The sequence below is a fragment of the Psammomys obesus genome, unplaced genomic scaffold (genome assembly GCF_907164565.1).
Source record: "Psammomys obesus unplaced genomic scaffold, mPsaObe1.curated_primary_1811, whole genome shotgun sequence".
NCBI classification, from domain to species: Eukaryota; Metazoa; Chordata; class Mammalia; order Rodentia; family Muridae; genus Psammomys; species Psammomys obesus.
The window spans coordinates 1,807,976-1,819,694 of record NW_026592509.1 but is presented as its reverse complement, the minus strand read 5'-3'; the positions used below and the strand labels follow the sequence as shown (position 1 = coordinate 1,819,694).

The 11,719-nt window shown below is 48.0% G+C and overlaps 1 protein-coding gene across 4 annotated transcripts in view; it reads left to right on the top strand.

The window, feature by feature from the left end:
• Positions 1 to 4,453, top strand: part of Vrk3 (VRK serine/threonine kinase 3) — a 35,259-nt gene extending 30,806 nt beyond the window's left edge. For all 4 annotated transcript variants that reach the window (XM_055613427.1, XM_055613431.1, XM_055613430.1 and 1 more), the window contains 2 exons: positions 2,037 to 2,196; positions 4,142 to 4,453. In XM_055613427.1, coding sequence (XP_055469402.1) covers positions 2,037 to 2,185 — 149 coding nt within the window. In that variant the 3' untranslated portion in view covers positions 2,186 to 2,196; positions 4,142 to 4,453. The remainder of the gene's footprint in view (positions 1 to 2,036; positions 2,197 to 4,141) is intronic.
• Positions 4,454 to 11,719: the final 7,266 nt, after the last annotated feature.

Here is an 11,719-nt window from a genome sequence, read left to right as displayed (position 1 = left end):
TTTTTTTTTTTTTTTTTTTTTTTTTTTTTTTTTTTTTTTTTTTTTTTTAACATACTGTGAATTTGGATCCCAGCATTCATGGAAAAGCCTGCACAGCAGTGTGCACTTATAATCCCAGAAGTAGCAGAGATGGAGGGCTCACTGGCCAGCTGTCTTGGGTGAATCAGTGAGCTCCAGGTTAGTGGGAGACCCTGTTTCAGAAAACAAGGTGGAGAATGACACCTGAGAAGAAGACAGCTGCTGTTGGCCTCTGCATTCAACACACAAGACCTGCACATACAAAGCAGTACACACACGTGTTCTACACACACATGAAAATAAAAACACCACCATCAGTACTGTTGACATGGCTCATAGGGTAAAGCACTTGCTACCAAGCCTGATGACTGTGGTTCAACCCCAAGAGCCGCATGGTGGGAAGAATTACCACAAGTTGTCCTCTGACCTCCAAACACACAGTGAATAAATGTTAGGGAGGAAAGGGAAGTACCATTGGGCTGGGGAGATGGCTCATCAGTTAAGAGTATTCTTGCAGAGACCAGAGTCCAGCTCACAAACCCACACTGTGGCTTACAACTGTGTGACTCTATCGCAGCGGATCCAAAACCCCGTCCTGCTCTCTGAGGGTACCCCACACCCATGCAAACACAAACACACATTCATACATACATATATATGTATATATGTGGTTTGTTTGTTTGTTTATTGAGATAGGGCTTCTCTATCACTCTGTAGACTAGGCTGGCCTTGAACTCAGACATCCACCTGCTTCTGCCTCCCAAGTGCTTCAAGATTAAAGATATGTGCTACCACCGCCCAGCCAAGCCAGAATGAGACTCTTAGTTTTTGAGACAGGGTTTCTCAGTATAACAAGCCTGACTGTCCTAGAACTCTCTCTCTGTAGACCAGGCTAACCTCAAACTCAGAGAACCACCTGCCTCTGCCTCCCAAGGGCTAGGATTAAAGGCATGTGCCACCATGCCCGGCTAGAGTGAGACTCTTTATAGCCTCCTCCCCCACCCCCCAAATTAAGAACCCTTTTCAGGTAGATCTCTATATGTTGGAGGACAGCATGGTCTATACAGCAAGTTCCAGGACAGTCAGGGCTACACAGAAAAACTGTGTTGAAAAAACAAATGAACCCATTTCTTCTAACCTGTGGGTATAGGTGCCTGTGCTTATTTAGAGGTCCAAAGTTACCTGATATAACTGGCAAAAAATTAGTCCAGGCTCAGGTTGAAGGAGTCACAGAAAGCCTGAGGCCGTGACAGTTTTATTGAGAGCAATCAGACTTTTTATACCTGTACCAGAAACAGAATATAGTGGTGGTTGCTAGGATGAATTTGGTTGTAGTTGCCAGGATACAATGACGTTTGCAAGCTCTACAAGGATACATGGGATTAATGTCTAAGACTTGTTGTCCTGTCAAGCTTTCATGCTTCCTTGAATTCTGAGGGACAAACAGAGAATCAATCACTGCCTGAGGGAGTGCTTCAATCTCTCAGGACTTGGAGCGTACAGTGTCCTAGGAGCCATGGCCTCTTTCCTGAGAAACCTGTGACACATGCCTCTCCAGGCAGCTGGGCCAGGCCAAGTCCATGCTTCCCTGCAGTGTGGCACACCTGTTTTTGTCCTCCATTAACCTAAATATTGTTATGTGTTTTCCAATGGTTGAAAATTTTTTAAAAGGACCCTTAATCTCACATGGAGCGCCTCTGCAGTGATGCAGGTTACAGTGATGGCCACTTGTTTCCTCTGCTCTGTGGCTCCTTTTGTGCAGTGTGCTCACACTCCATCCCTGCCTCACTTGGAACCTGCAGGCCTGTGTTAGAGATGCGCATAGGTTTTTCCGCACAGGAATCTCGTGAAGTAGAACGGGATGGGAGGTGGATGGGGCCGCTGACTGGCTGGTGAGCACTGGTGTGTACCGTGCTGCTGATGTGCTGCTGATGCTTCCCACACATGGACAACAGATATAAGAACCTCAAGTGCCACCTCTCAGGCCTCTCCTGTGCTTTTGGGTGTCTTGACCACAGAGACCCTGAGGGAGTACCTGAAGGTGGTGATGGCTCTCAATTACGAGGAGAAGCCGCCCTATGCCATGCTGAGGAACATTCTAGAAACCCTGCTTCAGGATCTGCGGGTGTCTCCCTATGACCCCCTGGACCTCCAGATGGTGCCTTAGGTGGAATCCAGGTGAGGAGGTTGTTGATTTAGCCCCTCAGCCCAGCCAGGCCTGTGAGGAACTGGGTGCTCCAGGCCCAGCTCCTGGTAGACCCTTGGTTTCCCCATGGGCTCTGCAAGTCAATTCAGGAGGAGTCAAGACGGCTGGAGTTCATCTGGGTGATCTGTGGTAACCAGAAAATTATGCAACGCCCAGGTGCATATCAGTTATCCCAGCACTGAGGTGAAGGCAGGAGGATGAGCTCGGTGCTACCTTAGCTATATAAGACACCAATCAAAACAAAACAAAACAGAAAAAGAATCGGTAGGGCTGGGGCTCATTGGTAGAGTGTGGCCTAGCGTGCTGGAGCCCTGGGCTTCATCCCCAGCACCTGTAAACTGGACATGGAAGCAAAGAGCTGTAATCCCAGCCCACAGGAGCTATGGGTAGGAGTGGAGACAGTAAGCTCAAGGCCAACCTGGGCTACATGACATTGTGCTTGGCTGCAGTCAAAGCTCATTGCTTGTGTGTAGTGTGTGAGCAGACACACACAAACATAAACATGTAGCAGGGAGGGACAATGTATTTGGAGATACTTTTGATTGGCACAGTCAGGAAGGCCCCACTGCTGTTGAGCAGCAGAGGTGAGGAGGCCACTGAACACTGCAGGGCACAGCCAGAACCAGCGCTACCCAAGAGAGTCTCTCACACAGACACCACTGGTGTGTCTTGAGTGGCACCTCCTGGTAGCAGGCTACCTCTTTATACAACATCTTCCCCTTCCTGTGAGTAAACAAGTGGACAAACACTCCCCAGTATGGCAGAATGCCCCTGGGGCCCTGGGCCCTGTAGCAGGTCAGAGGCTCTGTGACACACCTGGAGTACTCTCTAGGGGTGACGTCAGAGCCTTCGCGTACACTTGCATAGGCCCAGCTTCCAGCTTTGTGATGGCCTGCCTCTCCATCCAGTGACCAAGCCAGAGAGACCTTGGGGTCTAGCAGACATTACTGGTTCTTTCACCTGTCCATCAGGTAGTGGTCAAATCTCATCCAGGTGACCGCCTCAGTTGAGGTGATTGTGTGCTCCCTTGTCACCATCACCTGCTGCCCATTAGCTCTCTGGAGTTGTACCCATCTCTGTCATCTCCTTCCTGCCTGGTTCCATGTGAAGGTTCCATCCACGTGAATGGTTATTCATGAGGCAGCCTCTGGCAGCCATACTACATTGCTAGAAGGAGGAAGACCTAGGTCCAAGCCAAGGCCTAGCTGGCTCATGTTCTGGAACACTCCAGTGGGGCTGGTGTAGCTACGGGGGTTGATACTGGGTGGGATTAGAGTGACTAGGATCAGAGCTACAAGTGGTGATTAACACAAGCAGCCCCTTTCAGGGTCAGCATCACTCTGCGTCAGTGGCAGGGTCACCTCAGCAGATCTCACCCCAAATATGCTGCTCATGGACCTGGAAAGCATCTAGCGTCTGCTTTACAGCAACTGTGTCGTGGCCTACCTGGCTCTTGGCACCTCCTCCACTGCCCCAGAGACCACCAGGCAGCTACATCTTCCTTCCATAACCTCCTTATGCCTTTGCTTCTGCTAGTCTCACAACCTGGAACACTGCCCCTCTGTTGCTGTTTGAGACAGCATCTGGCTCAAGCAGTGCTCAAACTCTGTATAGAGGCTGGCCTTGATCCTGATCCTCCTGCCCCTACCTTCAGAGTGCTGGGATTAGAGAGCCACCATGTCCAGTTTAGGCCTGTGGGAATGGAAGGATGCCAGTCACATTCACATGTGTCACCTGCTCCTGCCTGACCCTGCCTCTCATCAGCAGGGAGAATGGCTTCTGAGTTGCCTTTGTCTCCGGCCTCAAGGCTGCTTGTTCCTGGAGAAGCCATTGGTGCATCTCCAGTACCTCCCACAAATACGGCAGGACAGAGGGCCTTAAAGCTTGTTCTTTGCAGCCATGTTTATTATTTTACAGAGCTTCCAACTTGCAGCTTGAAGTAGAACATGAAGTACTGTGACTCGAGGCCTCTTGTTTGAACTCATATGCTCCTAAAAGATTCCCTTGAATGTGCATTCTCGCTGCTCCCTTAGGACACGAATCCACGCTCAGTGTTGGGGAACTGAGTCATCTCCCATGATGTGAAACTCCTCCCCACCCCTCCTCAGTCCTTGCCGGGGGGGGGGGGTGGAGGTGACTGGATGCTGGCAGCAGCAGCAGCAGCCACTCCCTAAGGCCACCCTGCCATGGCACACCTGTGATTCCATAATAAACTGTTTTTAGTCAGTGTCTGGAGAGTCCAATGCTCACAGAAGTTCTGGAAGAATTTTTTTTTTCTGTTTACCCAGCCACTTGGTCTTTTACTTACTGATTACAGCTGCCCAGAGTGACAGTACACACACGCAGCCCAGCTGCTGGAGAGGCCAAGGCAGGAAGAACACTCAGCCCAGGGGACCGAGACCAGCCTTAGCACAGCAAGAACATGTCAAGCAGACAAAATCTTCAGCTTCTTTATTCCTGCTTTCATGAAGTCACTCATCCAGCCAGAATTACACTTCATCTAGCCACCTTCACGACCCCCAAAATTCTATCCATCCATCCATGCTTCCATCCTTCACCTAGCTATCTTTTATCCATCTGCCTGGTACTCCATCCCACCAGTCTTTAATCATTCCTTCTACACTCCTACTCATCCTCTGCAACCTTCCACCTGTCCATCTGCCACCCCACACTTAATTTTTCAGACTGTACTAATTATGTGTCTGTGTGTCGATACGGATATGTGCATGTGAGTGCAGATGCCAGTGGAGGTCAGATCCCCTGGAGCCATCATCACAGGTGGTTGTGAGGAGCCCAGCGTGGGTGCTAGGAACCAAACTTGGGTCCTCTGCAAGAACAGTAAGTACTCTTCTGAGCCATCTCTTCAGCCCCCAACTCATTCTCACTGGAGGATTCTAGACAGGGCTTTACCACTGAACTTTGGCCCTAACCCCTCACTGGAGGATTCACTACAATGGCAAAAGCATTTTGGGGAGAAAACCACACGGTATATTAGATTTTCATTACTATGGCCAAAAAACTGACGTAAACAACTTAAAGGAAGGGTTTCTTTCGGCTTCTGGTTTCAGAGGGTTCAGTCTATCATGCAGCATAAATCAAGGTAAACCAAGAAACAGAAATGGGAGTCTGATGCCCTTCCTTAAGACTTAGGGAGTAAACAATTTGCAAGTCTCAGAAAGTCCTTGAAACTGAGCAGATACACAAGCGCCCCCTGCCCCCGAGGTCATATAAGCAATGAGGGTTGCTGAGGATGTGGACAGACTAAGCTCCCTGGAGGACACTGACCTGTTGAGCTGCCTACAAGTTGTTGAGAGAACTGCAGAGTCCCAGCTTTCACAAGCTATAACCCATGCTAGGCTGGGCATTGGGTGATGTAGCTGTTGAGTCATTTCTGTGCCTGAAAGTAACATCATTAGTTCACCAGAGATAAAAGTTTGTTCACATCTCTCCAGGAACAGCACATCTTGAGTTCATCTTTTCTGGAAATGTCCAGATATATGAGGTCCTAAGTCCATCCTAGTGGATAATGAAGAATAGCAGTCCATGTGGCAAGCCTGAATTGCAAAGAGATGGGACAGGGGCGATAAAGATGGCTCAGTGGTTAATAGTATTTGTTCTTGCAGAGGATCTAGGTTCAATTCCCAGCACTCAGGCTCTATACAATATACAAATGTACATGTATGAGCAGAACATTTGTATAAATAAATGTAAAGAAAACATTTTTATAAATTTTTACTTCATGTATATTGCATATATGTCTGTGTGAGGGTGTCAGGTCCCCTGGAATTGGAGTTACAGACAGTGGTGAGCTGTCATTGTGGGTGCTGGGAATTGAACCCAGGTCCTCTGGAAGGGCAGCCAGTTCTCTTAACCACTAAGCCATCTCTCCAGTCCCCTAAAGAAAAAATTTAAAAAGAAAGAAAAGAGAACAAACTAGGGACGTAGCTCAGTATAAACTACTTGCCTAGCATGTGTGAAGCCCTGGATTCAGGCCACAACAGTGAAGAAAAGGAAAGAAAGATGGAGACAGAATGTCAGGGAGAGGATGAAGTAGATTCATTCAATCTTTTTTCTTAGTGCTAAGAAAAGAAAGAAAAACAGGAAACAGCCATGTGGATATGTGTGGGCTGGTCAGTGCCCTTGTGTGGATATGCACACTGACTAAGTCTGTTCTGCAGCCTCCTCCTTCCCTGTTCTCATTCTAGCCATTGACTCCATAGTAGTTTAAAGCATCTGTTCAGAATGAAGGAAGCCAAGCAGGGCAAGAGTCTGGAGGCAGGAACTGAAGCAGAGACCGTGAAGAATGCTACTTACTGATCTCCTCAGGCTGATAGTCAGGTAGCTACCTTTCTTACAACTCCTGGGACAACTGCCCAAGGGTAGCACCGCCCACTGTGGGCTGGGTCCTCCTCACTGATCAGGAAAATGCCCCTAGACCTTCTAGTAGACCGATCTGATGGAAACATTTTAATTAAGATTTTCTCAGACATGTAGGTTTGTGTAGTGAGAATTCTGAAGTTTGGTTTCTTTAAAAACACAGAAATACTATAAGAATATGTTTTCATCATAATCCCAGGTGTGGGGATATGGGGCTGCTTCATAGCAGCTGACTATGATTTGCCTTTTACTCCGGCAACTGCCGATAGTTTCTGTGATTGTGGGACATTTGGAATTCTCGGAACTTTTACATGTTAGGGCCCTGAGAGGTGTGCTGGATTGGTGGTTAGTTGTTGGTTGCTGTTGGTTATAGTTTGTTAAGTAGTCCTGCACAAAAAAAGAAACAAGACATCAACTAGGTATGACATATCAAGTTTCAGTAAGACTAGGCACCTCCTCTCCTATTAAGGCTGGACAAGGCAGCCCAGTAAGGAGACAAGGTCCCAAAAGCATGCAGCCAACAGAGTCAGACACAGCTCTGGCTCCCACTGTTAGGAGTCCCACAAGAAGACCAAGCTACATAACCTTAGCATACCTGCAGCAAGTCTAAGTCAGGTCCATCAGAAGAAATTAGGTATCCTGACAGCAACACTCAAACCTGCCCCAAGGAGCTCGATGCCCCTAATCAGCAGGAAGTAGTCTAATGGGAGGGACACTCCCTTTCTGACTTTATTCGGGGATCTCTTCCCTCTTCTCTCTCTCCTTTTTTTCTCTCCTATCTAGTATTAGGGGGTTGAAATAGAAGAAGAGCCCATAAAGTAGCAAACACCAGCTCCAGCTCTATTGGTTGTCTTGAGCTACTCCTCTCTGTAGCCCTGGATGGACTAGAACTCGCAGAGCTCTGTCTGCCTCTTTTTCCTAGAGCTAGGTTTAAAGTTGTGTGTCACACCTCCAGCACTGATAAAGCTCTAGCTGTGAAACTTGAGGACCTGAGTTTGACTGCAACACCAACATAATCCCAGCACGTGGGAAGCAAAAATGGGATCCCTGTAAGTCAGAACTGAAGCAGTCCTGATGCAGTGAGAGGCCACGTCTCAGCAAGTGAAGCAGGCAGTGACTGAAGAAAATGCGCATCCTTAATTTCAGGCTCAGTACACACCAAAGTTCATCCTCCTACACACCTGCAGATGTATGTACATACGCACACACATGCATTACACAGCTTGTGTGTACACATATACATGTATTGTACACATACACACAGAAACAAGTGAGAGAATGCGGGCCCTGGCTGGTCAGTAGGGTTAGAAGTAAAGTCTGTCAGTTTCCTCTCAAAGTGTATTGAGCCAGCTTCAGCCCAGCTACAAAGGAACAGAAAACACTAGATCCTGCCTCTACCCTTAGTCTAGATGCCCCACACCCCCCAAACTCTGCCAAGCTACCCCCGAAGTGCACACCCAAAGCAGAATATGAGAGTAGAAAATTACTCATGGAAAAGATTATCTATGGCACCATGGGTCTCCTAAGTTTTAAAGTTTCAGCAAAAGCTAGAGGCCAACGCTGCATGCTGCCATCTTTGCTGAGGAAAACACCAGTGTAAGAGAAAGATAAGATAACATGTATGGTGTGGTCTCCTGGTTACTGGAAAGGGATGGAGGGGCACACAGTCAGTTAGAAATTGGCCTGTGCTTAGTCAGCACATCTGCCTCCTACGCTGAGGCCTGACTTCAAAGTTACATGTTTTGTCTCCAATTTTCTCTCTCTCTCTCTCTCTCTCTCGATTCTTTGTGTACCCTGGCCATCCTGGTCTATATTTCAGGCTGGCCTCAAACTCAAGAGATCCTCCTGCCTCTGCCTTCTGAGTGCTGGGATTAAAGGCATGCACCACCACTGCTTCCAATATTCTTAGTCTGAAGTAAGGATCGTTATTTCTTACACCAGGAAATTACAAGCAGATAGACTTTAAGGACCAAGGATCCTAGACACCCTTTGTCACATAGATATAACATCACTGCCAGAGGCTGTTGGTGCTGGTTCCCAAGATCTGCATGACACACGAGAATGTCCAATCATCTGCAGCTTCCTGATGCTGCTTGTGGTTGTCCAAAGCACAGGATTATAAAAGTTGCTGAGTAGCCAGGTGGGGGGGAGGGGCACACACTTTAATCCCAGTGCTTGGAAGAGGCAGATGGATCTCTCTGAGTTCGAGGCCAACCTGTTCCACAGAGTTGAGTTCCAGGACAGCCAAAATTACCCACAGAAAAACCCTGTCTCGGAAAAACAACAACAAAACAGTTGCTGAGTGTTGGGATGGCAGGTAAGTTCAACTTGAGTCTATATCCTGAGAGCTGTGGGTCTCTGACACCTAGAGTCTATTGTAATGGGCCTCTGACTCTTGGGTTCTTTGGTAACTAAATGACCCTGGCCAGCTGACTGATGGTCAGTGGAGGGACAAATGATGGTACCTCAGGACCTTGCCTGAGTGCTTGTCTAGCCAAGTCTCTTTTGAGCCACATTCATTATGGGGATGATCCTGCCCAAAGACCAGCCCAGGGACAAGCTGTCTATAGTGAGGCAAAATACCTCATAGTGTCTCTGCCTCCTATTTCATTTTTGAAAGGAGAATCGAGATGTGGGGCCTACAGTGGCTAGTTTTATGTCAGTTTGACGCAAACTAAAGTCACTGGAGAAGAGTGAGCTGCACTTGAGAAAATGTCTCCATAAGATTAGGCCTGTAGGGTATTTTCTTAGTGATTGATGTGGGAGGGCCCAGCCCATTGTAGGTGGTACCATCCCTGGCCTGGTGATCCTGGGTTCTGTAAGCAAGCAAACATGAGTGAATCATGGGGAGCAAACCAGCAAGCAGCACCTCTCTATGGCCTCTGCATCAGCTCCTGCCTCCAGGTTCCTGCCCTGTTTGAGTTCCTGGCCTGACTTTTTTCACTGATGGACTATGGATGTGGAAATGTAAGCCAAATAAACCCTTTCCTCCCCAACTTGCTTTTGGTCATGGGGTTTCATCACAGCAATAGTAACTTAGTTACTTAGTAATAGTAACTAAGACAAGTTGGGCTAGTCAGTGGTTGCACAGACCTTTAATGCCAGCACGAGGGAGGCAGAGGCAGGTGTTCTCTGAGTTCTAGGTCTACAGAGTGAGTTTCAGAACACCCAAAGCTACACAGAGAAACCTTGTCTTAAAAAAAAAAAAAAAAAAAAAAAAAAAAAAAAAAAAAAAAGAATCAGTAGAATGGAGCCTGTCAGAGGTTAGATATGAGCTGTGTGTACTACAGAGGGCTGAGCTGGAGAAGTGCCCCAAGCCCTTTGAAGGATCCCAGAAGATTTTGAAGCCATCTCAGACATTGAACATTGGGTTGGTTAGACAGTTGGAGTTTGATTTTATTTGCGACTGTGCTATGTTTCTTCCCTCTTGAAGTAAGAAAGTATTTATTTTTTATTTTCTAGGAACCCACAATTAAGAGACCTTAACTATTGAACCATTGAGGTCTTTATTTTTTCCCCTGAGATAGGGTTTCTCTGTGTGGCCCTGGCTGTCCTGAAACTCACTCTGTAGACCAGGCTGGCCTTGAACCCTGAGATCTGCATACCTCTGCCTCCCAAGTGCAGGGATAGAGTGCGTGCACCACGCCTGGCCTAATTTGCAGTATTTTATATTGTGATGCTCCTATTAATGTGAGATGTGGGAGATGAATAAGAAAGGAATGGTTGTGGCTTAATAGTCATGTGTTTGTGTGTCAGGCTGACTAGGGTTTGGATGTGCTAATTTTATGTCAGCTTACACAAAGGAGAATCCCTGCAGAAGAGGAGTCTGATAGGCATTTTCTCGGTTAGTGATGGGGGGGCAGCCCATTGTGGGTGGGACCATTCCTGGCCTAGTGGTCCTGGTGTCTGTAAGAAAGCAGGCTGAGCAAACAATGAGGAGCGAGCCAGTAAAGTAGTACCTCTCCATGGCCTCTGCATCGGTTCCTGTCCTGTATGAGCTCCTATCCTGACATTTTCATTGATGGACTATGATGTGAAAGTGTACACCAAATAAAACCTTTCCTCCCCAACTTTCACTCAGTCATGGTGTTTGTGGCTTAAGAAAAAAAACAAAAACAAAAAAGCCTTACCCAAGGAAATTAAAAAGACCAAATGACGGAAGTCCATTCCTGTGTCCTCTGGTATCTCAAGCTAATGACTGCTCCCTGAGTGCCTTAGGTGCCCAGAAGGAACAACGGATAGTAATATCTGTCCGTAAGAGAGAAGCTGTGCAATACAGCTACTGGCATTCCGTGCCCACAATAAGCAACTGTCCTCAAGAATGGAAAAGGGGCAGGGAGGGGCCTCTGCTCTGGTGCTTGAGCAGATCAAGGTGGCAGCGGCTGTGTCACAGGTTCACACAGGATCCCCTCTGGGGCGCGACTCTCCCACTGTCCTCCCAGAACTCACACAGTTGCCGAACATTCACATCCTGTAGCCCCTGGATTCTGGCCACATGGACCACCTGATGAGTTCCATGCTGGGGGCCTGCAAGCCCTTACCATCCCCTGGGGATCAGGGCTACCCTAACAGGTATAGCCTAGGGCTTTAACATCCCAGAGTTTTGAACCTCTGTAGGGAGCTCAGCAGTAGCCTCAGCCTCAGGTGTGAGCTGCGATGTCCACAGGGCTCAAAATGCCTGTTGTTAGGAAGTATTGGAGGTTAAGGGCAGGCCCTGGGACAGTCCCTGACTTTTGGCTACATGGGGAATGAAGAAGCTGAGGGATAATGAGGTTGGTGAGGGATGGAGAACCTCACAAACTACTGCTCTTTTGCCTCAGGCCATGGGGTCAGCCAGGATGGCTGCTTTGGTTCCTCTCTCTCTCTCTCTCTGCCTCAGGTGAGTGTCATTCTGGCTCTCAGAATCCCACACAGCTCAGCTAGGGCACCACACAAGGCAGAGCTGGCCAGCACTCAGCCTTGGGCCAGAGCAGCACAGCATCCTTCTTTGACCCCAGCCAGCAGGAAGTTCTAATATTTCTTTGCAAGTCACCTGGTTGATACATCCTTGTATCACAGCAGCTCCTGTTGGTTCTGTGTGTGCGTGTGTGCTGGGGAGTGGGGGGGGATACCTCCTTT